Source organism: Cetorhinus maximus, unplaced genomic scaffold (genome assembly GCF_964194155.1).
Source record: "Cetorhinus maximus unplaced genomic scaffold, sCetMax3.hap1.1 HAP1_SCAFFOLD_361, whole genome shotgun sequence".
Lineage (NCBI taxonomy): Eukaryota > Metazoa > Chordata > Chondrichthyes > Lamniformes > Cetorhinidae > Cetorhinus > Cetorhinus maximus.
In genome coordinates this window covers 309623-336401 of record NW_027596307.1, presented here as the reverse complement: position 1 = coordinate 336401, position 26779 = coordinate 309623, and the positions used below count along the sequence as shown (strand labels likewise).

At 51.3% G+C, this 26779-nt stretch overlaps 1 protein-coding gene across 2 annotated transcripts in view; it reads left to right on the top strand.

Moving 5' to 3' along the window:
* The window catches only part of lclat1 (lysocardiolipin acyltransferase 1), a 69740-nt gene extending 43185 nt beyond the window's left edge, over window positions 1-26555 (top strand). Inside the window, exons 5-8 of one of the 2 annotated variants that reach the window (XM_078535267.1) lie at window positions 6296-6412; window positions 23044-24406; window positions 24508-24716; window positions 26020-26555. In XM_078535267.1, the coding sequence (XP_078391393.1) occupies window positions 6296-6412; window positions 23044-23753 (827 nt within the window). In that variant the 3' untranslated portion in view covers window positions 23754-24406; window positions 24508-24716; window positions 26020-26555. Of the gene's footprint in view, window positions 1-6295; window positions 6413-23043; window positions 24439-24507; window positions 24717-26019 lie in introns of both variants that reach the window. The other variant, XM_078535266.1, reaches the window with a different exon arrangement.
* Window positions 26556-26779: the final 224 nt, after the last annotated feature.

Sequence of the window (26779 nt, the reverse complement as noted above, 5' to 3'; positions counted from 1 at the left end):
CTGTGAGGCTCAGGGAAGTATGCAAGTTCTTTAAGCTATCTAACGGCCGTGTGGGGAGTTATACTGGAATTGGGTGGTGGGGAGGTGGCGATGTGAATTAGGTGAATAATTCCTCCAATCTTGGGTGGAGCTTGAAACTCAACCTTGACATTCGAGCTAACATGAACCTATCTGTTATCATCAGCTCTCCTCCCTCTCTCCCATCCCCCCAAATCATCTCTCCCGTCCCCTACCCATCCCCCTCTGCTCACCTCCCAAAAGGATTGATTTATAGACTGTTTTCAAGAGTTGAGATCTAGCAAGGAGCCAAGATAAAAGATTAAATACAAGAGATTTCAACCAGACAAGATCTTGTTCTCACACAGTAGTGAGGCTGCATGAGTCAGTTCCAGGGTTAGTGGCTGAGACAGCATTTGAAGATTGGATTGGATAGGAGCATGAAGTAAAGGGGTTAAAGAGATACAGGAAGAGGGTAACTGATTGAAACTGTTTGCTGCTGGGGACGGTAAGGGCTAACACAAACTGGTTGGGCTGAAAGGCCTCTTTCTGTGCTTGCTCACTCACTTTTCCAGAACCACTTCATCCAATTCAGGGTGGCGGGGAGTCAGAGCCTGTCCGGGCAGGCAATGGGTGTTGGGCAGGGTGCACCCATGACGGGACGCCAGTCCATCACAGGGCACAGGCTCTCACACTCACGCACAGACACACACACACTAGGGGACAATTTACTGTAGCCAGACCACCTAAACCAGCACGTCATTGGGCAGTGAGAGGAAACCGGAGCACCTGGCAAAAACCCACACAGACTCGGGAAGAACTTGCAAACTCCCTATTTCTGTGCTTTAACTTCATATATGGACCATGCCCCTTCCCGTTCACTCCCACTGTACACTATCCCTAGGGACCCAAACCCCTTCCTCTTCACTCCCACTGTGCACAATCCCAATGGACCCAAACCCCATCCCGTTCACTCCCACTGTGCACAATCCCAATGCACCCAAACCCCTTCCCGTTCACTCCCACTGTACATTATCCCAATGGACCCAAACCCCTTCCTGTTCACTCCCACTGTGCACAATCCCAATGGACCCAAACCCCTTCCCATTCACTCCCACTGTACACAATCCCAATGGACCCAAACCCCTTCCCGTTCACTCCCACTGTACATTATCCCAATGGACCCAAACCCCTTCCCGTTCACTCCCACTGTGCACAATCCCAATGGACCCAAACCCCTTCCCATTCACTCCCACTGTACACAATCCCAATGGACCCAAACCCCTTCCCGTTCACTCCCACTGTACACAATCCCAATGCACCCAAACCCCTTCCCGTTGACTCCCACTGTACATTATCCCAATGGACCCAAACCCCTTCCTGTTCACTCCCACTGTGCACAATCCCAATGGACCCAACCCCCTTCCCATTCACTCCCACTGTACACAATCCCAATGGACCCAAACCCCTTCCCATTCACTCCCACTGTACACAATCCCAATGGACCCAAACCCCTTCCCGTTCACTCCCACTGTACACTATCCCAACGGACCCAAACCCCTTCCTGTTCACTCCCACTGTACACAATCCCAATGGACCCAAAACCCTTCCTGTTCACTCCCACTGTACACAATCCCAATGGACCCAAACCCCTTCCCGTTCACTCCCACTGTACACTATCCCAATGGACCCAAACCCCTTCCCGTTCACTCCCACTGTACACAATCTCAATGGACCCAAACTCCTTCCCGTTCACTCCCACTGTACACAATCCCAATGGACCCAAACCCCTTCCCGTTCACTCCCACTATACACAATCTCAATGGACCCAAACTCCTTCCCGTTCACTCCCACTGTACACAATCCCAATGGACCCAAACCCCTTCCCTTCACTCCTACTGTGCACAATCCCAATGGACCCAAACCCCTTCCCGTTCACTCCTACTGTACACAATCCCAATGCACCCAAACCCCTTCCCATTCACTCCTACTGTGCACAATCCCAATGGACCCAAACCCCTTCCCGTTCACTCCTACTGTACACAATCCCAATGCACCCAAACCCCTTCCCATTCACTCCCACTGTACACAATCCCAATGGACCCAAACCCCTTCCCATTCACTCCTACTGTACACAATCCCAATGGACCCAAACCCCTTCCCATTCACTCCCACTGTACACAATCCCAATGGACTCAAATCCCTTCCTGTTCACTCCCACTGTACACAATGCCAAACCCCTTCCCGTTCACTCCCACTGTACACAATCCCAATGGACCCAAACCCCTTCCCGTTCACTCCCACTGTACACAATCCCAATGGACCCAACCCCCTTCCCGTTCACTCCCACTGTACACAATCCCAATGGACCCAAACCCCTTCCCGTTCACTCCCACTGTACACTATCCCAATGGACCCAAACCCCTTCCCGTTCACTCCCACTGTACACTATCCCAATGGACCCAAACCCCTTCCCGTTCACTCCCACTGTACACTATCCCAATGGACCCAAACCCCTTCCCGTTCACTCCCACTGTACACAATCCCAATGGACCCAAACCCCTTCCCGTTCACCCCCACTGTACACAATCCCAATGGACCCAAACCCCTTCCCTTTCACTCCCACTGTACACTATCCCAATGGACCCAAACCCCTTCCCGTTCACTCCCACTGTACATAATCCCAATGGACCCAAACCCCTTCCCGTTCACCCCCACTGTATGAAATCCCATGGGAACAAAGCCAGTCCTTTTCCCTGTGGCTGTTTGCAACAGACTGTCTCTCTGAGGATGTTGGTGACCATTGCTAGCTGTTAGCCTGTCAGTGTTGAAGGTTACCGAGGGTCTGAAGGTCTAATCATTCTGTATAAATAGACGTTGTACTTCCTGTTTTCCGCTGATTTTGTTGAAATGTTGTTGCTCTGTGAATGAATGAATAAATAGGTTCTGGGACAAGGATTAATAACCTTGGTTATTTTTAACAATGTTTACATGATTCCCAGCCAAGTATAAAATTCCTTGGCAAATATGTTCTGAATTTGTCAGAATTTAGATCTCGGCTGCAGTTTCTTACATGAAGGGGAGGGAGTGGGGGGTTGTGAGAAACCATGTTTAATTGTCCAACCTCTCAGCTCTCTGTAACCAGCGAGGAAATACAATAAACTGACAGCTTGTTCAAAAATCCACCTCATCTACACTCTGTCTCCCCATAATCCCCAACCCCATCTACACACTGTCTCCCCATAAGCCCCGACCCCATCTACACACTGTCTCCCCATAACCCCCAACCCCATCTACACACTGTCTCCCCATAAACCCCGACCCCATAACCCCCAACCCCACCTACACACTGTCTCCCCATAGCCCCCGACCCCAGCTACACACTGTCTCCCCATAAACCCCGACCCCAGCTACACACTGTCTCCCCATAAACCCCGACCCCGTCTACACACTGTCTCCCCATAAACCCCGACCCCAGCTACACACTGTCTCCCCATAAACCCCGACCCCATCTACACACTGTCTCCCCATAACCCCCGACCCCATAACCCTCGACCCCAGCTACACACTGTCTCCCCCATAACCCCCGACCCCATCTACACACTGTCTCCCCAAAACCCCCGACCCCACCTACACACTGTCTCCCCATAACCCCCGACCCCATAATCCTCGACCTCAGCTACACACTGTCTCCCCATAAACCCCGACCCCACCTACACACTGTCTCCCCATAACCCCCGACCCCATAAACCCCGACCCCAGCTACACACTGTCTCCCCATAAACCCCGACCCCATCTACACACTGTCTCCCCATAAACCCCGACCCCAGCTACACACTGTCTCCCCATAAACCCCGACCCCATCTACACACTGTCTCCCCATAACCCCCGACCCCATAACCCTCGACCCCAGCTACACACTGTCTCCCCCATAACCCCCGACCCCATCTACACACTGTCCCCCCAAAACCCCCGACCCCACCTACACACTGTCTCCCCATAACCCCCGACCCCATAATCCTCGACCTCAGCTACACACTGTCTCCCCAAAGCCCCCGACCCCATAACCCCCGACCCCACCTACACTCTGTCTCCCCATTATCCCCAACCCCACCTACACACTGTCTCCCCATAGCCCCCGACCCCATCTACACACTGTCTCCCCATAACCCCCGACCCCATCTACACACTGTCTCCCCATAACCCCCGACCCCATAACCCCCGACCCCACCTACACACTGTCTCCACATAACCCCCGACCCCATCTACATACTGTCTCCCCATAGCCCCCGACCCCATCTACACACTGTCTCCCCATAACCCCCGACCCCATCTACACACTGTCTCCCCATAACCCCCGACCCCATAACCCCCGACCCCATCTACACACTGTCTCCCCATAACCCCCGACCCCATAACCCTCGACGCCACCTACACACTGTCTCCCCATAACCCCCGACCCCATAACCCCCGACCCCACCTACACACTGTCTCCCCATAACCCCCGACCCCATCTACACACTGTCTCCCCATAACACCCGACCCCATCTACACACTGTCTCCCCATAAACCCCGACCCCAGCTACACACTGTCTCCCCATAACCCCCGACCCCATCTACACACTGTCTCCCCATAACCCCCGACCCCATCTACACACTGTCTCTCCATAACCCCCGACCCCATAACCCCCGACCCCACCTACACACTGTCTCCACATAACCCCCGACCCCATCTACATACTGTCTCCCCATAGCCCCCGACCCCATCTACACACTGTCTCCCCATAACCCCCGACCCCATAACCCCCGACCCCATCTACACACTGTCTCCCCATAACCCCCGACCCCATGGACCCACCGTCTCCCCATAAGCCCCGACCCCATAACCCCCGACCCCCCCTACACACTGTCTCCCCATAACCCCCGACCCCATCTACACACTGTCTCCCCATAACACCCGACCCCATCTACACACTGTCTCCCCATAAACCCCGACCCCAGCTACACACTGTCTCCCCATAACCCCCGACCCCATAACCCCTAACCCCACCTACACACTGTCTCCCCATAACCCCCGACCCCCCCTACACACTGTCTCCCCATAACCCCTGACCCCATCTACACATTGTCTTCTCATAACCCCTGACCCCATAACCCCCGACCCCCCCTACACACTGTCTCCCCATAACCCCCGACCCCATGTACCCACCGTCTCCCCATAAGCCCCGACCCCATAACCCCCGACCCCCCCTACACACTGTCTCCCCATAACCCCCGACCCATAACCCCCGACCCCATGTACCCACTGTCTTCCTATAACTCCCGACCCCATCTACACATTGTCTTCTCATAACCCCCCACCCCACCTAACCACCATCTCCCCATATCCATCAATCCCACTTACTCCCCGTATCCCTCAACACCACCTACCCACCCTCTCCCCATACCCACAACTCCACCTAACCCCTTCCCATATTCTTTTATTTGTTCACAGGTGTGGGCATCACTGCCTAGACCAGCATTTATTGCCCATCCCTAGTTGCCCTTGAGAAGGTGGTGGTGAACTGCCTTCTTGAACCGCTGCAGTCCATGTGGTGTAGGTACATCCACAGTGCTGTTAGGGAGGGAGTTCCAGGATTTTGACCCAGTGACAGTGAAGGAACGGTGATATATTTCCAAGTCAGGATGGTGAGTGACTTGGAGGGGAACTTCCAGGTGGTGATGTTCCCATCCATCTGCTGCCCTTGTCCTTCTAGATGGTAGTGGTCAGGGGTTTGGAAGGTGCTGTCTAAGGAGCCTTGGTGAGTTCCTGCAGTGCATCTTGTAGATGGTACACACACTGCTGCTACTGTGCGTCGGTGGTGGAGGGAGTGAATGTTTGTGGATGGGGTGCCAATCAAGCGGCTGCTTTGTCCTGGACGGTGACCAGGCAAGTGGGGAGTATTCCATCACACTCCTGACTTGCGCCTTGTAGATGGTGGACAGGCTTTGGGGAGTCAGGAGGTGAGTTACTCACTGTAGGATTCCCAGCCTCTGACCTGCTCTTGTAGCCACATTATTTATATGGCCAGTCCAGTTCAGTTTCTGGTCAATGGTGCCCCTCCCCCCGAAAATTGATGTACCCACCTCTTCCCCACATGCCCCCAGCTCCAGCTTCTCGCCACACTCTGCCAGGGTCAGTGATTCTGACACTACCCTCTCAGTCACACTGTGGGACTGGGCCGCAGATGGTAGGGGTGAGGATTACCTACACCGCATTAGTGATGTGTTTATAATGCTGCTGTGTGCTGTTTCTTAGCTTCCACCAAAGCACGGAGTGATCAGTTTGCCAATTCTCGTGGCCTGCCGACATACGAATATGTCCTCCACCCCCGGACTAATGGCTTCTCCTACATTGTCGAGCAGCTACGGAAAGGTAAGTACCACTCCTGCATTTATCTATCCTTTAATCCTCCATGTCATTCTCAGCCTCTATTTCACCATGTGGTGTTGGCAGTATCCATTGTTTAAGCACTGTCACCCCCACTCTCCCCAGGTTGTACTAGCTCTTGATTCCTCTGCTATTGATCTGCTCCTCACTCCCTTTCTTCCCCCCTTGCTCCCCTTTATGGTACTGACTGTCTCCATTCCTCCACTCTCTGCGCTGCAGACGGCGATTAGGAACAGGAACCTTGACTGATTTCCCCTCTCTAACCCAGGGATCACTGGACAGTGATCAGGAGCAGGAACCCTGGCTGATTTCCCCTCTCTCTCCAACCCAGGGATCACTGCACAGCGATTAGGAACAGGAACCTTGGCTGATTTCCCCTCTCTCTCTAACCTAGGGATCACTGGACAGTGATCAGGAGCAGGAACCTTAGCTGATTCCCCCTCTCTCTCTAACCCAGAGGTCACTGGACAGTGATCAGTAGCAGGATCTCTGGCTGATTCCCCCTCTCTCTCTAACCCAGGGATCACTGGACAGTGATCAGGAGCAGGATCTCTGGCTGATTTCCCCTCTCTCTCTAACCCAGGGATCACTGGACAGTGATCAGGAGCAGGAACCCTGGCTGATTCCCCCTCTCTCTCTCTAACCCAGGGATCACTGGACAGTGATCAGGAGCAGGAACCCTGGCTGATTCCCCCTCTCTCTGTAACCCAGGGATCACTGGACAGTGATCAGGAGCAGGAACCCTGGCTGATTCCCCCTCTCTCTGTAACCCAGGGATCACTGGACAGTGATCAGGAGCAGGAACCCTGGCTGATTCCCCCTCTCTCTCTAATCCAGGGGTCACTGGACAGTGATCAGGAGCAGGAACCCTGGCTGATTCCCCCCTCCCTCTCTAACCCAGGGATCACTGGACAGTGATCAGGAACAGGAACCCTGGCTGATTTCCCCTCTCTCTCTCTAACCCAGGGATCACTGGACAGTGATCAGGAGCAGGAACCCAGGCTGAATTATTTTTCTCCTGTCATCCCTCTCTAGTAAGGAGATCAGGCAGGCACCCTGGCTAATACCCACAGATCAGGAATCCATGCTGGAATCTCTCCAAATTCCCTTTATTTTAATTTATTCCTTGGATTTTGGGAATTGCTGGCAGGGCTGGTATTTATTCCTGACCCTGGTCCGATGACGGTGGTGGTGAGCTGCCTTGCATGTTGATCATGTTTACCTGAGTCTCTCGCTGGGCCTTCTCCACAGGCACTTAAAGCAGAAACTACTGGCTGGTTAGGGGCTCGAGTCACACAGGCCAGACTGGCTTAGGAGAGCAGATTCCCTTCTTTTGAGGATATTCGTGAATCAGGTGGGTTTTTAGACCATTTGACACTTACTGATCCCAGTTTTTTAATTCATTTTTAAGACTGAACTCAAACCCTTAAACTGGTCCTCTAAAACTTACAGAATCGAAGGACTCAGCCCTCAAGAGAATGACAGGCCCTGACTTCCTGTGTGGCGAGTGGAGTGAAAGCTGGTTTAGTTTCCTTGAAGTCAGCTGCTTTTGAGTCTGTGTCCTGTTTACCACAAGTTACGGTGTGGCAGCTGTGAGTTAGCAAGGCTCTGTGCTTTGCTGCTCAGTGCTCTCTGCTCTGCACTCTGCTGACTGCAAGCTGATCAGTAATACAGGCTTATCAGTGCAGAATACCCTCTCAAAATCTTTCAACTCTACAAACAGAGAAAGTGAGAAGGTGGAACAGAGAGAGAGACACATATCGGGAGAGAGTCGGGGAGAGTCAGAGACCTGCACAGAGTGAGAGAGGGGGACCCAGATGGAGAGGCATGCAGTGAGAGACAGGTGCACACCAAAGACCTGTGTCCATACGCAGCAAGACCTGGAAATATTCAGGCTTGGGCTGACGATCATAGAATAGAAACATAGAAAGATCTCGGCACAGAAAGAGGCCACTCGGCCCATCGTGTCTGTGCTGGCTGAAAACCGAGCCCCCCCCCCAATGCAGCCTCACCCCTCTTTCCAGCATTTGGCCTGTAGCCCTGCAGGTTCCGGCACTTGAGGTGCAGATTCAGACACCTTTTCAATGAGTGGCGGGTTTCTGCCTCCACTACCCTTTCAGGCAGTGAGTTCCAGACCCCCACAACCCTCTGGGTGAAAAAATATTTCCTCATCTCCCTCTAATCTTTCTACCAATTACTTGAAATCTATGCCCCCTAATCACTGACCTCTCTGCTAAGGGAAATAGACCCTTCCCATCCACTCTATCCAGGCCCCTCACTATTTTGTATATCTCAATCAAATCACCGTCAGCCTCCTCTATTCCAGGACAGGTACAGCACGGGGTTAGATACAGAGTAAAGCTCCCTCTACACCGTCCCCATCAAACACTCCCAGGACAGGTACAGCACGGGGTTAGATACAGAGTAAAGCTCCCTCTACACTGTCCCCATCAAACACTCCCAGGGCAGGTACAGCACGGGGTTAGATACAGAGTAAAGCTCCCTCTACACTGTCCCCATCAAACACTCCCAGGGCAGGTACAGCACGGGGTTAGATACAGAGTAAAGCTCCCTCTACACTGTCCCATCAAACACTGCCAGGACAGGTACAGCACGGGGTTAGATACAGAGTAAAGCTCCCTCTACACTGTCCCCATCAAACACTCCCAGGGCAGGTACAGCACGGGGTTAGATACAGAGTAAAGCTCCCTCTACACTGTCCCATCAAACACTGCCAGGACAGGTACAGCACGGGGTTAGATACAGAGTAAAGCTCCCTCTACACTGTCCCCATCAAACACTCCCAGGACAGGTACAGCACGGGGTTAGATACAGAGTAAAGCTCCCTCTACACTGTCCCATCAAACACTGCCAGGACAGGTACAGCACGGGGTTAGATACAGAGTAAAGCTCCCTCTACACTGTCCCCATCAAACACTCCCAGGACAGGTACAGCACGGGGTTAGATACAGAGTAAAGCTCCCTCTCCGCTGTCCCCATCAAACACTCCCAGGACATGTACAGCACGGGGTTAGATACAGAGTAAAGCTCCCACTACACTGTCCCCATCAAACACTCCCAGGGCAGGTGCAGCATGGGGTTAGATACGGAGTAAAGCTCCCTCTACACTGTCCATAAGACATAGGAGCAGAAATTAGGCCATTCGGCCCATCGAATCCGCTCCGCCATTCAATCATGGCTGATAAGCTTCTCAACCTCATTCTCCCGCCTTCTCCCCGTAACCTTTGATCCCCTTACCAATCAAGAACTTATCTATCTCGGTCTTAAATACACTCAATGACCTGGCCTCCACAGCCTTCTGTGGCAATGAATTCCATAGATTCACCACTCTCTGGCTAAAGAAGTTTCTCCTCATCTCTGTTCTAAAAGGTCTTCCCTTTACTCTGAGGCTGTGCCCTCGGGTCCTAGTCTCTCCTACTAATGGAAACATCTTCCCCATGTCCACTCTATCCAGGCCTTTCAGTATTCTGTAAGTTTCAATCAGATCCCTCCTCATCCTTCTAAACTCCATCGACTATAGTCCCAGAGTCCTCAAACGTTCCTCATATGTTAAGTCTTTCATTCCTGGGATCATTCTCGTGAACCTCCTCTGGACCCTCTCCAGGGCCAGCACATCCTTCCTGAGATATGGGGCCCAAAATTGCTCACAATATTCTAAATGTGGTCTGACCAGAGCCTTATAAAGCCTCAGCAGCACATCCCTGCTTTTATATTCTAGTCCTGTTGAAATAAATGCCAACATTGCATTTGCCTTCCTAACTACCGACTCAACCTGCAAGTTAACCTGAAGAGAATCCTGGACTAGGACTCTCAAGTCCCTTTGCACTCCAGATTTCTGAATTCTCTCCCCATTTAGAAAATAGTCTATGCCTCTATTCTTCCTACCAAAGTGCATGACCTCACACTTCCCCACGTTGTATTCCATCTGCCACTTCTTTGCCCATTCTCCTAACCTGTCCAAATCCTTCTTCAGACTCCCCACTTCCTCAATACTACCTGTCCCTCCACCTATCTTTGTATCATCTGCAAACTTAGCCAGAATCCCCTCAGTTCCTTCGTCTGGATCATTAATGTATAAAGTGAAAAGTTGTGGTCCCAACACTGACCCCTGCGGAACTCCACTAGTCACCGGCCGCCATCCTGAGAAGGACCCCCTTATCCCCACTCTCTGCCTCCTGCCAGACAGCCAATCTTCTATCCATGCTAGTACCTTGCCTCTAACACCATGGGCTCTTATCTTACTAAGCAGCCTCCTGTGCGGCACCTTGTCAAAGGCCTTCTGGAAGTCCAAGTAGATAACATCCATTGGCTCTCCTTTGTCTAACCTACTCGTTACCTCCTCAAAGAATTCTAACAGATTTGTCAGGCATGACCTCCCCTTGATGAAACCATGCTGACTTTGCCCGATTTTACCATGCACTTCCAAGTATTCTAAAATCTCACCCTTAATAATGGACACTAAAATCTTGCCAACGACCGAGGTCAGGCTAATCGGCCTGTAATTTCCTGTCTTTTACCTCACTCCCTTCTTAAACAGGGGGGTTACATTAGCGATTTTCCAGTCCTCTGGGACCCTCCCTGACTCCAGTGATTCCTGAAAGATCACCACTAACGCCTCCACTATCTCTCCAGCTATTTCCTTCAGAACTCTAGGGTGTAATCCATCTGGTCCAGGTGATTTATCCACCTTCAGACCTTTCAGTCTGTCCCCATCAAACACTCCCAGGACAGGTACGGCACGGGGTTAGATACAGAGTAAAGCTCCCTCTACACTATCCCCACCGAACACTCCTAGGACAGGTACAGCACGGGGTTAGATACAGAGTAAAGCTCCCTCTACACTGTCCCCTTCAAACACACCCAGGACAGGTACAGCTCGGGGTTAGATACAGAGTAAAGCTCCCTCTACACAGTCCCCATCAAACACTCCCAGGACAGGGACAGCACGGGGTTAGATACGGAGTAAAGCTCCCTCTACACTGTCCCCATCAAACACTCCCAGGACAGGTACAGCACGGGGTTAGATACAGAGTAAAGCTCCCTCTACGCTGTCTCCATCAAACACTCCCAGGACAGGTACAGCACGGGGTTAGATACAGAGTAAAGCTCCCTCTACACTGTCCCCATCAAACACTCCCAGGGCAGGTACAGCACGGGGTTAGATACAGAGTAAAGCTCCCACTGCACTGTCCCCATCAAACATTCCCAGGGCAGGTACAGCTCGGGTTAGATACAGGGTAAAGCTCCCTCTACACTGTCCCATCAAACACTGCCAGGACAGGTACAGCACGGGGTTAGATACAGAGTAAAGCTCCCTCTACACTGTCCCCATCAAACACTCCCAGGACAGGTACAGCACGGGGTTAGATACAGAGTAAAGCTCCCTCTACACTGTCCCATCAAACACTGCCAGGACAGGTACAGCACGGGGTTAGATACAGAGTAAAGCTCCCTCTACACTGTCCCCATCAAACACTCCCAGGACAGGTACAGCACGGGGTTAGATACAGAGTAAAGCTCCCTCTCCGCTGTCCCCATCAAACACTCCCAGGACATGTACAGCACGGGGTTAGATACAGAGTAAAGCTCCCACTACACTGTCCCCATCAAACACTCCCAGGGCAGGTGCAGCATGGGGTTAGATACGGAGTAAAGCTCCCTCTACACTGTCCATAAGACATAGGAGCAGAAATTAGGCCATTCGGCCCATCGAATCCGCTCCGCCATTCAATCATGGCTGATAAGCTTCTCAACCTCATTCTCCCGCCTTCTCCCCGTAACCTTTGATCCCCTTACCAATCAAGAACTTATCTATCTCGGTCTTAAATACACTCAATGACCTGGCCTCCACAGCCTTCTGTGGCAATGAATTCCATAGATTCACCACTCTCTGGCTAAAGAAGTTTCTCCTCATCTCTGTTCTAAAAGGTCTTCCCTTTACTCTGAGGCTGTGCCCTCGGGTCCTAGTCTCTCCTACTAATGGAAACATCTTCCCCATGTCCACTCTATCCAGGCCTTTCAGTATTCTGTAAGTTTCAATCAGATCCCTCCTCATCCTTCTAAACTCCATCGACTATAGTCCCAGAGTCCTCAAACGTTCCTCATATGTTAAGTCTTTCATTCCTGGGATCATTCTCGTGAACCTCCTCTGGACCCTCTCCAGGGCCAGCACATCCTTCCTGAGATATGGGGCCCAAAATTGCTCACAATATTCTAAATGTGGTCTGACCAGAGCCTTATAAAGCCTCAGCAGCACATCCCTGCTTTTATATTCTAGTCCTGTTGAAATAAATGCCAACATTGCATTTGCCTTCCTAACTACCGACTCAACCTGCAAGTTAACCTGAAGAGAATCCTGGACTAGGACTCTCAAGTCCCTTTGCACTCCAGATTTCTGAATTCTCTCCCCATTTAGAAAATAGTCTATGCCTCTATTCTTCCTACCAAAGTGCATGACCTCACACTTCCCCACGTTGTATTCCATCTGCCACTTCTTTGCCCATTCTCCTAACCTGTCCAAATCCTTCTTCAGACTCCCCACTTCCTCAATACTACCTGTCCCTCCACCTATCTTTGTATCATCTGCAAACTTAGCCAGAATCCCCTCAGTTCCTTCGTCTGGATCATTAATGTATAAAGTGAAAAGTTGTGGTCCCAACACTGACCCCTGCGGAACTCCACTAGTCACCGGCCGCCATCCTGAGAAGGACCCCCTTATCCCCACTCTCTGCCTCCTGCCAGACAGCCAATCTTCTATCCATGCTAGTACCTTGCCTCTAACACCATGGGCTCTTATCTTACTAAGCAGCCTCCTGTGCGGCACCTTGTCAAAGGCCTTCTGGAAGTCCAAGTAGATAACATCCATTGGCTCTCCTTTGTCTAACCTACTCGTTACCTCCTCAAAGAATTCTAACAGATTTGTCAGGCATGACCTCCCCTTGATGAAACCATGCTGACTTTGCCCGATTTTACCATGCACTTCCAAGTATTCTAAAATCTCATCCTTAATAATGGACACTAAAATCTTGCCAACGACCGAGGTCAGGCTAATCGGCCTGTAATTTCCTGTCTTTTACCTCACTCCCTTCTTAAACAGGGGGGTTACATTAGCGATTTTCCAGTCCTCTGGGACCCTCCCTGACTCCAGTGATTCCTGAAAGATCACCACTAACGCCTCCACTATCTCTCCAGCTATTTCCTTCAGAACTCTAGGGTGTAATCCATCTGGTCCAGGTGATTTATCCACCTTCAGACCTTTCAGTCTGTCCCCATCAAACACTCCCAGGACAGGTACGGCACGGGGTTAGATACAGAGTAAAGCTCCCTCTACACTGTCCCCATCAAACACTCCCAGGACAGGTACAGCACGGGGTTAGATACAGAGTAAAGCTCCCTCTACACTGTCCCCATCAAACACTCCCAGGACAGGTACAGCACGGGGTTAGATACTGAGTAAAGCTCCATCTACACTGTCCCCATCAAACACTCCCAGGACAGGTACAGCACGGGGTTAGATACAGAGTAAAGCTCCCACTACACTGTCCCCATCAAACAATCCCAGGACAGGTACAGCACGGGGTTAGATACAGAGTAAAGCTCCCTCTACACTGTCCCCATCAAACACTCCCAGGACAGGTACAGCACGGGGTTAGATACAGAGTAAAGCTCCCTCTACACTGTCCCCATCAAACACTCCCAGGGCAGGTACAGCACGCGGTTAGATACAGAGTAAAGCTCCCTCTACACCGTCCCCATCAAACACTCCCAGGATAGGTACAGCACGGGGTTAGATACAGAGTAAAGCTCCCTCTACACCGTCCCCATCAAACACTCCCAGGACAGGTACAGCTCGGGTTAGATACAGGGTAAAGCTCCCTCTACACCGTCCCCATCAAACACTCCCAGGACAGGTACAGCACGGGGTTAGATACTGAGTAAAGCTCCATCTACACTGTCCCCATCAAACACTCCCAGGACAGGTACAGCACGGGGTTAGATACAGGGTAAAGCTCCCTCTACACTGTCCCCATCAAACATTCCCAGGGCAGGTACAGCTCGGGTTAGATACAGAGTAAAGCTCCCTCTACACTGTCCCCATCAAACACTCCCAGAACAGGTACAGCTCGGGTTAGATACAGAGTAAAGCTCCCGCTACACTGTCCCCATCAAACACTCCCAGGACAGGTACAGCAAGGGTTAGATACAGAGTAAAGCTCCCGCTACACTGTCCCCATCAAACATTCCCAGGACAGGTACAGCACGGGGTTAGATACAGAGTAAAGCTCCCTCTACACTGTCCCCATCAAACATTCCCAGGACAGGTACAGCACGGGGTTAGATACTGAGTAAAGCTCCATCTACACTGTCCCCATCAAACACTCCCAGGACAGGTACAGCACGGGGTTAGATACAGAGTAAAGCTCCCACTACACTGTCCCCATCAAACAATCCCAGGACAGGTACAGCACGGGGTTAGATACAGAGTAAAGCTCCCTCTACACGGTCCCCATCAAACACTCCCAGGACAGGTACAGCACGGGGTTAGATACAGAGTAAAGCTCCCTCTACACTGTCCCCATCAAACACTCCCAGGGCAGGTACAGCACGCGGTTAGATACAGAGTAAAGCTCCCTCTACACCGTCCCCATCAAACACTCCCAGGACAGGTACAGCACGGGGTTAGATACAGGGTAAAGCTTCCTCTACACCGTCCCCATCAAACACTCCCAGGACAGGTACAGCTCGGGTTAGATACAGGGTAAAGCTCCCTCTACACCGTCCCCATCAAACACTCCCAGGACAGGTACAGCACGGGGTTAGATACAGAGTAAAGCTCCCTCTACACTGTCCCCATCAAACACTCCCAGGACAGGTACAGCACGGGGTTAGATACAGAGTAAAGCTCCCTCTACACTGTCCCCATCAAACACTCCCAGGACAGGTACAGCACGGGGTTAGATACAGAGTAAAGCTCCCTCTACACTGTCCCCATCAAACACTCCCAGGACAGGTACAGCTCGGGTTAGATACAGAGTAAAGCTCCCTCTACACCTCAGAATTCCTCAGCCAACAGCACTAAAACCAAATATCTGGGCATTTTTTTATTGCTGTTTGTGCTTTCATGCTGTGTTGAAATTGGTGAGCATATTTCTGACATTGTAACAGTGACTACAATTCAAAATATACTTCATTGGCTGTAAAAGGCAGCACAACAGAACTGCTGTCCTGAGAGGACAGTCAAGGCTGCAGTTTGGGGTCTTGTCCGAAAATGGTGCCTCCACCAGCTCAGCATTTCAGCTAGATTGCTCCATTGACAGAACAGAAGAGATGAGAGCAGGAGTAGACCCGTTTGTCCATCGAACCTGCTGCACGCTTTTTATATATTCTTCTATGGTATGTGAGCATCACTAGCCAGGCCAATATTTAATCCCCATCCCTAGTTGCCCATGAGAAGGTGGTGGTGATCTGCCTTCTCAAAGCGCCTTATCTTTTGCACTGATGTGCTGGGCTCCTCCATCATTGAAGATGGGGATATTTGTGGAGCCGCTTCCTCCAGTGAGTTGTTTAATTGTCCATCACCATTCACGACTGGATGTGGCAGGACTGCAGAGCTTAGATCTGATCCGTTGGTTGTGGGATCGCTTAGCTCTGTCTATCGCATGATGCGTCCACTGTTTCCTGTGTTATAGCTTCACCAGGTTGAGACCCCATTTTTAGGTATGTCTGGTGCTGCTCCTGGCATGCCCTCTGCACTCTTCATTGAACCAGGGTTGATCCCCTGGCTTGATGGTAATGGTAGAGTGGGGGATATGCCGGGCCATGAGGTTACAGATTGTGTTCGAGTACAATTCTGCTGCTGCTGATGGCCCACAGCACCTCATGGACACCCAGCCTTGAAATCTTAGACCTGTTCAAAATTTATCCCATTTAGCACGGTGGTAGTGCCACACAACATGATGGAGGGTATCCTCAATGTGAAGGCGGGACTTTGTCTCCACAATGACTGTGCGGTGGTCACTCCTACTGATATTGTCATGGACAGATGCATCTGCGGCAGGCAGGTTGGTGAGGTTGAGATCAAGTATGTTTTTCCCTCTTGTTGTTTCCCTCACCACCTGCTGCAGACCCAGTCTAGCAGCTATGTCCTTTAGGACTTGGCCAGCTCGGTCAGTAGTGGTGCTACCGAGACACCCTTGGTGATGGACAATGAAGTCTCCAATCTAGAGGAGGATTATATTCCCATGAGCATGAGTCAGTATCGATGGAAGTGTACCCCATTGGCTGTCCCACCACCAGAGCTTAAATTCAATGAATACACCTGGAATTAAGGGGTAGTCTAATGGTGACCACGTAACCATTGTCGATTGTTGTAAAAACCCATCTGGTTCACTAATGCCCTTTGGGGAAGGAAATCTGCCGTCCTTACCTGGTCTAGCCTACATGTGACTCCAGTCCGCAATGTGGTTGACTCTGAAATGGCCCAGCCAGACACTCAGTTGTATCAAACCGCTACAAAGTCACAAAAAGGAATGAAACCGGACGGACCACCCGGCATTGACCAAGGCACCGGAAACGACAACGGCAAACTCAGCCCTGTCAACCCTGCAAAGGATCCATGTCCCCATTGACTGTCTCAGACTCCAAACATCTATCAACCTCTGACTTCAATATACTCAAGAACAGTGAAACCACAGCTCTCTTGAGGTCGAGAGTTTCAAAGATTTACAACCCTCTGATTTTAAGAAAAAGAGGGAGATTACAGACCGGAGGGTGGGAGGAAACAGCAAGTTACTGACTGGTTAGCATAACATCAGTAGTAGGGAAAGGCCTATTATAAAGGATGTGATAACTGGACACTTAGAAAATATCAACGGGATTAGACAAAGTCAACATTGATTTATGAAAGGGAAATCATGTCTGACAAACCTACTGGAGTTTTTAGAGATAAAGGTAAGATACTGTGGAACTCTTTCTCTGGTACATCGAGGAGGGGGTGCACCGGAGTGGGTGCAGAGGAGATTCACCAGGATGTTGCCTGGGATGAAACATTTAAGTTATGAAGAGAGGTTGGATAGACTTGGGTTGTTTTCGTTGGAGCAGAGAAGACTGAGGGGTGACCTGATCGAGGTGTACAAGATTATGAGGGACATGGACAGGGTGGATAGGGAGCAGCTGTTCCCCTTAGTTGAAGGGTCAGTCACAAGGGGACACAAGTTCAAGGTGAGGGGCAGGAGGTTTAGGGGTGATGTGAGGAAAAACTTTTCTACCCAGAGGGTGGTGACGGTCTGGAATGCGCTGCCTGGGAGGGTGGTGGAGGCGGGTTGCCTCACATCCTTTAAAAAGTACCTGGATGAGCACTTGGCACGTCATAACATTCAAGGCTATGGGCCAAGCGCTGGTAAATGGGATTAGGTAGGTAGGTCAGGTCTTTCTCACGTGTCAATGCAGACTCGATGGGCCGAAGGGCCTCTTCTGCACTGTGTGATTCTGTGATGACTGCTTCGGTGCTGCTTCATGCTCTCGTCTGGGCCTGAAAAAATTTATTAATTTTGCTTCCAATTTCCACCCCTCCATCACCTTCACACGGTCCATCACTGACACTTCCCTTCCCTTCCTTGACCTCTCTGTCACAATTTCTGGTGATAGACTGTTCACCAATATCCATTACAAGCCTACCGACTCCCACAGCTACCTCGACTACAGCTCCTCACACCTCACTTCCTGTAAGGACTCCATCCCATTTTCTCAGTTCCTTCGCCTCCGTCGCATCTGTTCTGATGATGCCACTTTCTAAACCAGTTCCTTGACATGTCCTCCTTCTTCCTTAACCGAGGTTTTCCACCCACGGTCGTTGACAGGGCCCTCAACCATGTCCGGCCCATCTCCCGTGCATCTGCCCTCACACCTTCCTCTCCCTCCCAGAACCATGATAGGGTCCCCCTTGTCCTCACTTATCACCCCACCAGCCTCCGCATTCAAAGGATCATCCTCTGCCATTTCCGCCAACTCCAGCATGATGCCACCACCAAACACATCTTCCCTTCACCCCCCCGGTGGCATTCCGTAGGGATCGTTCCCTCCGGGACACCTGGTCCACTCCTCCATCACCCCCTACACCTCAACCCCCTCCCATGGCACCTCCCCATGCCCACGCAGAAGGTGCAACACCTGCCCCTTCACTTCCTCTCTCCTCACCGTCCAAGGGCCCAAACACTCCTTTCAAGTGAAGCAGCATTTCACTTGCATTTCCCCCAACTTAGTCTACTGCATTCGTTGCTCCCAATGCGGTTTCCTCTACATTGGAGAGACCAAACGCAAACTGGGCGACCGCTTTGTGGAACACCTTCGGTCTGTCCGCAATCTTGACCCAGACCTCCCTGTCGCTTGCCATTTTAACACTCCACCCTGTTCTCTTGCCCACATGTCCGTCCTTGGCCTGCTGCAATGTTCCAGTGAAGCTCAACGCAAACTGCAGGAACAGCACCTCATCTTCCGACTAGGCACTTTACAGCCTTCCGGACTTAGCATTGAGTTCAACAACTTCAGACCATGAACTCTCCCCTCTGTCCTCACCCCTTTTTGATCCCTTTTTCCAAATATTTATTTTTAAATTTTTATATATATTTTTTTTTTCCCAACTATCATTATTATTTTTTAAATTTATTTCCATTTTTATTCATTGTTTTATCCCCACCTTTTAGCCTATTAATATATTTTTCCCCCCACACCACCTCACCCTCACTAGGGCCATCTGTCACTTGCTCATCCTGCTTTCTACTCTTAATGTCACCACTAGCATCTCCTTTAGCCAGTATCACCACCGTCAACACCCCTTTGACCTTTTGTTTATGACATCTTTGGCAATCTCTCCTTTGCCTCCACCTATCACTGGCCCCCTATCCAGCTGTACCTGTCCCACCCCCCCTTAAACAGTATATAATTCACCACATTTTAATTTCCCCTGCAGGGGAGTCATAGGGACTCTCTCTCTCTCCAGATGCTGTCAGACCTGCTGAGTTTTTCCAGTTGGAGTGTTTAGAGGACTTATCTAGCAGAATAGATTGTTTTTTAGTCGTTTGTGGGATGTGAGCGTCACTTACATTTATTGTCCATCCCTAATTGCTCTTGTTCAGGGGCATTTCAGAGTCAACCACATTGCTGTGGGTCTGGAGTCACATGTAGGCCCAGACCAGGTAAGGACAGCAGATTTCCTTCCCTAAAGGGCATTAATGACCCAGATGGGGTTTTATTGGATTCAAATTCCACCATCTGCCAGTCCAACGACAATACCACTGTGCTGCCACCTCCTCATAAGGGAGAACCAGTGGATGTGGTGTATTTGGATTTTCAGAAAGCTTTTGATAAAGTCCCACATAAGAGGTTAGTGTGTAAAATTAAAGCACATGGGATTGGGGATAATACATTGACATGGATTGAGAATTGGTTAGCAGACAGGAAACAGAGAGTAGGAATAAATGGGTCTTTTTCAGAGTGACAGATGGTGACTAGTGGGGTACCGCAGGGATCAGTGCTTGGGCCCCAGCTATTCACAATATAAATCAATGATTTGGATGAGGTAACCAAATGTAACATTTCCAAGTTTGCTGATGACACAAAACTTGGTGGGAATGTGAGCGATGAGGAGGGGGTTAAGAGGCTTCAAGGCGATTTAGACAAGTTGAGTGAGTGGGCAAATACATGGCAGATGCAGTATAACTTGGATAAGTGTGAATTTATCCACTTTGTAGGAAAAACAGAATGGTAGAGTATTATTTAAATGGTGATAGATTGGGAAATGTTGATGTACAAAGGAACCTGGGTGTCCTGGTAAACCAATCACTGAAAGCAAGCATACAGGTGCAGCAAGCAGTTAAGAAGGCAAATGGTATGTTTGCCTTTGTTGTGAGAGGACTTGAGTACAGGAGCAAGGATGTCTTACTGCAGCTGTACAGGGACTTGGTGAGACCACACCTGGAGTATTGTGTGCAGTTTTGGTCTCCTTACCTAAGAAAGGATATACTTGCCATAGAGGGAGTGCAGCAAAGGTTCACCAGACTGATTCCTGGGATGGCAAGATTGTTGTATGAGGAGAGATTGGGCCGACTAGGTCTGTATTCACTGGAGTTTAGAAGAATGAGAGGGGATCTCACTGAAACGTATAAAATTCTGACAGGGATGGACAGACTGGATGCAGGGATGATGTTTCCTCTGGCTGGGGGTCTAGGACAAGGGGTCACAGTCTCAGGATACGGGGTAGGCCATTTAGGACTGAGATGAGGAGAAACTTCTTCACTCAGAGGGTGGTGAGCCTGTGGAATTCTCTACCACAGAAGCTGTGGAGGGCAAGTCACTGAATATATTTAAGAAGGAAATAGATAGATTTCTGGACTCTAAAGGCATCAAGGGGCCTGGGGAGAGAGCGGGAGCATGGCATTGAGATCAAGGATCAGCCATGATCATATTGAATGGCGGAGCAGGCTCGAAGAGCCGAATGACCTACTCCTGCTCCTAGTTTCTATGTTTCTACGTTTTCCCCTTAATCAGTCCAAAATGGTTGAACTTTAGCTTGAGAATGTAACGCTCTGTTCTGGACTTTCCACTTGACTCTCCGACAGCGCAGCACTCCCTCATTACTGACCCTCTGACAGTGCAGCACTCCCTCAGTATTGACCCTCTGACAGTGCAGCACCCCCTCAGTACTGACCCTCTGACAGTGCAGCACTCCCTCAGTACTGACCCTCCGACAGTGCAGCACTCGCTCAGTACTGACCCTCTGACAGTGCAGCACTCCCTCAGTACTGACCCTCTGACAGTGCAGCACTCCCTCAGTACTGACCCTCCGACAGTGCAGCACTCGCTCAGTACTGACCCTCTGACAGTGCAGCACTCCCTCAGTACTGACCCTCCGACAGTACAGCACTCCCTCAGTACTGACCCCCTGACAGTGCAGCACTCCCTCAGTACTGACCCTCTGACAGTGCAGCATTCCCTCAGTACTGACCCTCTGACAGTGCAGCACTCCCTCCGTACTGACCCTCTGACAGTGCAGCACTCCCTCAGTACTGACCCTCTGACAGTGCAGCACTCCCTCAGTACTGACCCTCTGACAGTGCAGCACTCCCTCAGTACTGACCCTCTGACAGTGCAGCACTCCCTCAGTACTGACCCCCTGACAGTGCAGCACTCCCTCAGTACTGACCCTCTGACAGTGCAGCACTCCCTCAGTACTGACCCTCTGACAGTGCAGCACTCCCTCAGTACTGACCCTCTGACAGTGCAGCACTCCCTCAGTACTGACCCTCTGACAGTGCAGCACTCCCTCAGTACTGACCCTCTGACAGTGCAGCACTCCCTCAGTACTGACCCTCTGACAGTGCAGCACTCCCTCAGTACTGACCCTCTGACAGTGCAGCACTCCCTCCGTACTGACCCTCTAACAGTGCAGCACTCCCTCAGTACTGACCCTCTGACAGTGCAGCACTCCCTCAGTACTGACCCTCCGACAGTGCAGCACTCCCTCAGTACTGACCCTCCGACAGTGCAGCACTCCCTCAGTACTGACCCTCCGACAGTACAGCACTCCCTCAGTACTGACCCCCTGACAGTGCAGCACTCCCTCAGTACTGACCCTCCGACAGTGCAGCACTCCCTCAGTACTGACCCTCCGACAGTGCAGCACTCCCTCAGTACTGACCCTCTGACAGTGCAGCACTCCCTCAGTACTGACCCTCTGACAGTGCCGCACTCCCTCAGTACTGACCCTCTGACAGTGCAGCACTCCCTCAGTACTGACCCTCTGACAGTGCAGCACTCCCTCAATACTGACCCTCTGACAGTGCAGCACTCCCTCAGTACTGACCCTCTGACAGTGCAGCACTCCCTCAGTACTGACCCTCTGACAGTGCAGCACTCCCTCAGTACTGACCCTCTGACAGTGCAGCACTCCCTCAGTACTGACCCTCTGACAGTGCAGCACTCCCTCAGTACTGACCCTCTGACAGTGCAGCCCTCCCTCAGTACTGACCCTCTGACAGTGCCGCACTCCCTCAGTACTGACCCTCTGACAGTGCAGCACTCCCTCAGTACTGACCCTCTGACAGTGCCGCACTCCCTCAGTACTGACCCTCTGACAGTGCAGCACTCCCTCAGTACTGACCCTCTGACAGTGCAGCACTCCCTCAGTACTGACCCTCTGACAGTGCCGCACTCCCTCAGTACTGACCCTCTGACAGTGCAGCACTCCCTCAGTACTGACCCTCTGACAGTGCAGCACTCCCTCAGTACTGACCCTCTGACAGTGCAGCACTCCCTCAGTACTGACCCTCTGACAGGGCAGCACTCCCTCAGTACTGACCCTCTGACAGTGCAGCACTCCCTCAGTACTGACCCTCTGACACTGCAGCACTCCCTCAGTACTGACCCTCTGACACTGCAGTACTCCCTCAGTACTGACCCTCTGACAGTGCAGCACTCCCTCAGTACTGACCCTCTGACAGTGCCGCTGTCTCTTCCACTGCCGCAGGACATGTTCCTGTTTCATACATCACCGGCCGTCTGCAGCATTATCCCAGTAACTGTTTCTGATTCTGCCCTAGGATCCAACCTGGATGCCATTCACGATGTGACAATCGCCTATCCGTACAACATCCCACAGTCCGAGAGGGACCTGTTCACTGGCAACTACCCCAGGGAGATCCACTTCTACATCCGCCGATACCCGGCTTCCCAGCTGCCCTCCTCTGTGGAGGGTCTGAAGGAGTGGTGCTGTCTACGCTGGCACGACAAGGAGAAGCTGCTGCGGAGTTACTATCAGGGAAGCCGCTCATTCACTGATCAGGTTCAAATTGAGAGTCAGACTCAGATTCTGATTCAGAGTCGGACTCAAATTCAGGACGTTAGTCTTGATCAGAGCCGGCTTCAGGTGCAGCGGCACACTCAGCTCTGGGGTAAGGGCTGGAGCTGGCGTCGGGGTCAGGGTCAGGCTCAGGGTCACAGTCGGACTCAGGGCTTGGGTCGCAGCTGGGGTCAGGAACAGGGTCAGTCTGGGGATCAGGGTGCCGGCCCTCTGCCTCCCAGCAAGTCCAGAGGCCGGGTCTTCCTCATCAAGCTCTTCTCCATCGTGTACTGGACAGCCTTTGTGCTCACCATGTTTGTGATGATCTGGTCCTACACCCTGGCCAGATGGTACTTTGCCACCGTGGCAATCTTTTTCATAGCGCAGGAGAGGGTAGTTGGAGGCTGTGAGGTGATGGAAGTGGCTGCACACAATTGGAAGGCTTCCCACCGATGGAGGAAGAGGGAGTGATCCCCACAATCAATCCAGCCAATCCCAGGGATTCTCCCATTGATCCAGCCAATCCTGGGCTTTCTCCATCGATCCTGCCAATCACAGGACATTTCCCATCAATCCAGCCAATCCTGGTGCTCCTCCCATCTCTCGACAGTCCCCACCTTTATAACGAGCCCAGAATAGGGCACGACGCAGTTACCTGAACAGTATAAACCAGACTTTATCTCTCCTTCAGAGGGTAGCAAGGGGAGAGGAGAGGGAGGAGGGAGGGAGACAGAAGGAAAGAACAGGGTGGACAACAAAGGGAGGGAAGGAGAGCAGAAAGATGGGAGGGTACGGCTGGGGGATAGTTGCTCTCAGGGTGCAGCTCTGATGTGTTCCATTTTAACCTGCTTTCACACACCACCTGAGGGAGGCTGAGTAATGATGGGAGTTTTAACTAATCTCACTGTGCTGTGTTCAAACAACATCAGCAGAGGCATCTTGTATGCAGAGAGCGGTTCACCCACTAGTAACCATGGCTGAGACTCAGGGTCAGTCATTCATTAGGATGTTAATTATGTTCCCATGAGCATGAGGCTGTGTAGATAGAACTATACCCCAGTGAGAGTCAGTGTGTGTGGGACTGTGTCCCAGTGAGAGTCAGTGTGTGTGGGACCCATACCCCAGTGAGAGTCAGTGTGTGTGGGACTGTACCCCAGTGAGAGTCAGTGTGTGTGTGGGACTGTACCCCAGTGAGAGTCAGTGTGTATGTGGAACTGTACCCCAGTGAGAGTCAGTGTGTGTGGGACCCGTACCCCAGTGAGAGTCAGTGTGTGTGGGACCCGTATCCTAGTGAGAGTCAGTGTGTGTGGGACTGTACCCCAGTGAGAGTCAGTGTGTGTGGGACTGTACCCCAGTGAGAGTCAGTGTGTGTGGGACTGTACCCCAGTGAGAGTCAGTGTGTGTGGGACTGTACCCCAGTGAGAGTCAGTGTGTGTGGGACTGTCCCCAGTGAGAGTCAGTGAGTGTGGAACTGTATCCCAGTGAAAGTCAGTGCATGTGGAACTGTACCCTAGCGAGAGTCAGTGTGTGTGGAACTGTACCCCAGTGAGAGTCAGTGTGTGTGTGGGACTGTATCCCAGTGAGAGTCAGAATGTGTGTGGGACTGTCCCCAGTGAAAGTCAGTGTGTGTGGAACTGTACCCCAGTGAGAGTCAGTGTGTGTGTGGGACTGTATCCCAGTGAGAGTCAGTGCATGTGTAACTGTACCCTAGCGAGAGTCAGTATGTGTGAGACTGTATCCCAGTGAGAGTCAGTGAGTGTGGAACTGTATCCCAGTGAAAGTCAGCGCATGTGGAACTGTACCCTAGCGAGAGTCAGTGTGTGTGGAACTGTACCCCAGTGAGAGTCAGTGTGTGTGTGGGACTGTATCCCAGTGAGAGTCAGAGTGTGTGTGGGACTGTCCCCAGTGAAAGTCAGTGTGTGTGGAATTGTACCCCAGTGAGAGTCAGTGTGTGTGTGGGACTGTATCCCAGTGAGAGTCAGTGCATGTGTAACTGTACCCTAGCGAGAGTCAGTATGTGTGAGACTGTATCCCAGTGAGAGTCAGTGCATGTGGAACTGTACCCTAGCGAGAGTCAGTGTGTGTGGGACTGTACCCCAGTGAGAGTCAGTGTGTGTGGAACTGTACCCCAGTGAGAGTCAGTGTATGTGTGGGACTGTACCCCAGTGAAAGTCAGTGTGTGTGGAACTGTACCCCAGTGAGAGTCAGTGCGTGTGGGTCCGGTACCCCAGTGAGAGTCAGTGTGTGTGGGACCCATACCCCAGTGAGAGTCAGTGTGTGTGGAACCCATACCCCAGTGAGAGTGTGTGTGGGACTGTACCCCAGTGAAAGTGTGTGTGCGACTGTACCCCAGTGAAAGTTAGTGTGTGGAACTGTACCCCAGTGAGACTCAGTGTGTGTGGGACTGTCCCCAGTAAGAGTCAGTGTCTGTGGGAGTGTACCCCAGTGAGAGTCAGTATGTGTGGAACTGTACCCCAATGAGTGTCAGTGTGTGTGGAACTGTACCCCAGTGAGTGACAGTGTGTGTGGGACTGTACCCCAGTGTGAGTCAGTGTGTGGGGAACTGTACCCAGTGAGAGTTGGTGTGTGTGGGACTGTACCCCAGTGAGAATCAGTGTATAGAACTGCACCCCAGTGAGAGTCAGTGTGTGTGGGACTGTGCCCCAGTGACAGTCAGTGTGGAACTGTACCCCAGTAAGAGTCAGCATGTGTGGGACTGTACCCCAGTGGCACTCAGTGTGGAACTGTACCCCAGTGAGAGTCAGTGTGTGTGGAACTGTACCCCAGTGAGAGTCAGTATGTGTGGGACTGTACCCCAGTGACAGTCAGTGTGGAACTGTACCCCCATGAAAGTCAGTATGTGTGGGACTGTACCCCAGTGACAGTCAGTGTGGAACTGTACCCCAGTGAGCTGTAAATGTCTCCTGAGTGTCTGCCTTTGAAGGTTTCAAAATACCTGCATACTGGATGAGGAAAGCCATGGAGGTACAGTCTTCAATCTCAGCCTTTAACTGTCGATTGATGTCAAAAAGGAAAGATTATATCCCTGCTGGACTTTGCTTCCTGATGCAAGCGTGAGAGTTGTCCAGTTATATTTTCACGCTGGCAGAAAGAATTGCTTGGACTGTTTTTAATATTAGAATGCCCAAAACCTTTCCTACGTATGAAGGATGTATGTTCCTGGGAGTAGCTTTATCTGCTCTCCACATTCAACACTAGCTATGTTCTTTTTATGAGAAATGCTGATGCTAATAAATATCTTCAGCTCTTCAACCCCTGTCTGAGTGTCTCATCACTAGATTCACTACATCAACATGGCACACTGTGGGTGCAGTTACTCAGACTGACCTGTTACTCACTGGGACCTGGGATCAAACCCACTCCCAGGCAGAATGGGGACAATGCTTTGTGTGTGTGTCTGTCAACGTGTATGTATGTGTGTGTGTTTGTTATGTCTGTGTGTGTTTGTATGTGTGTGTCTACCTGTCCATGTGTGT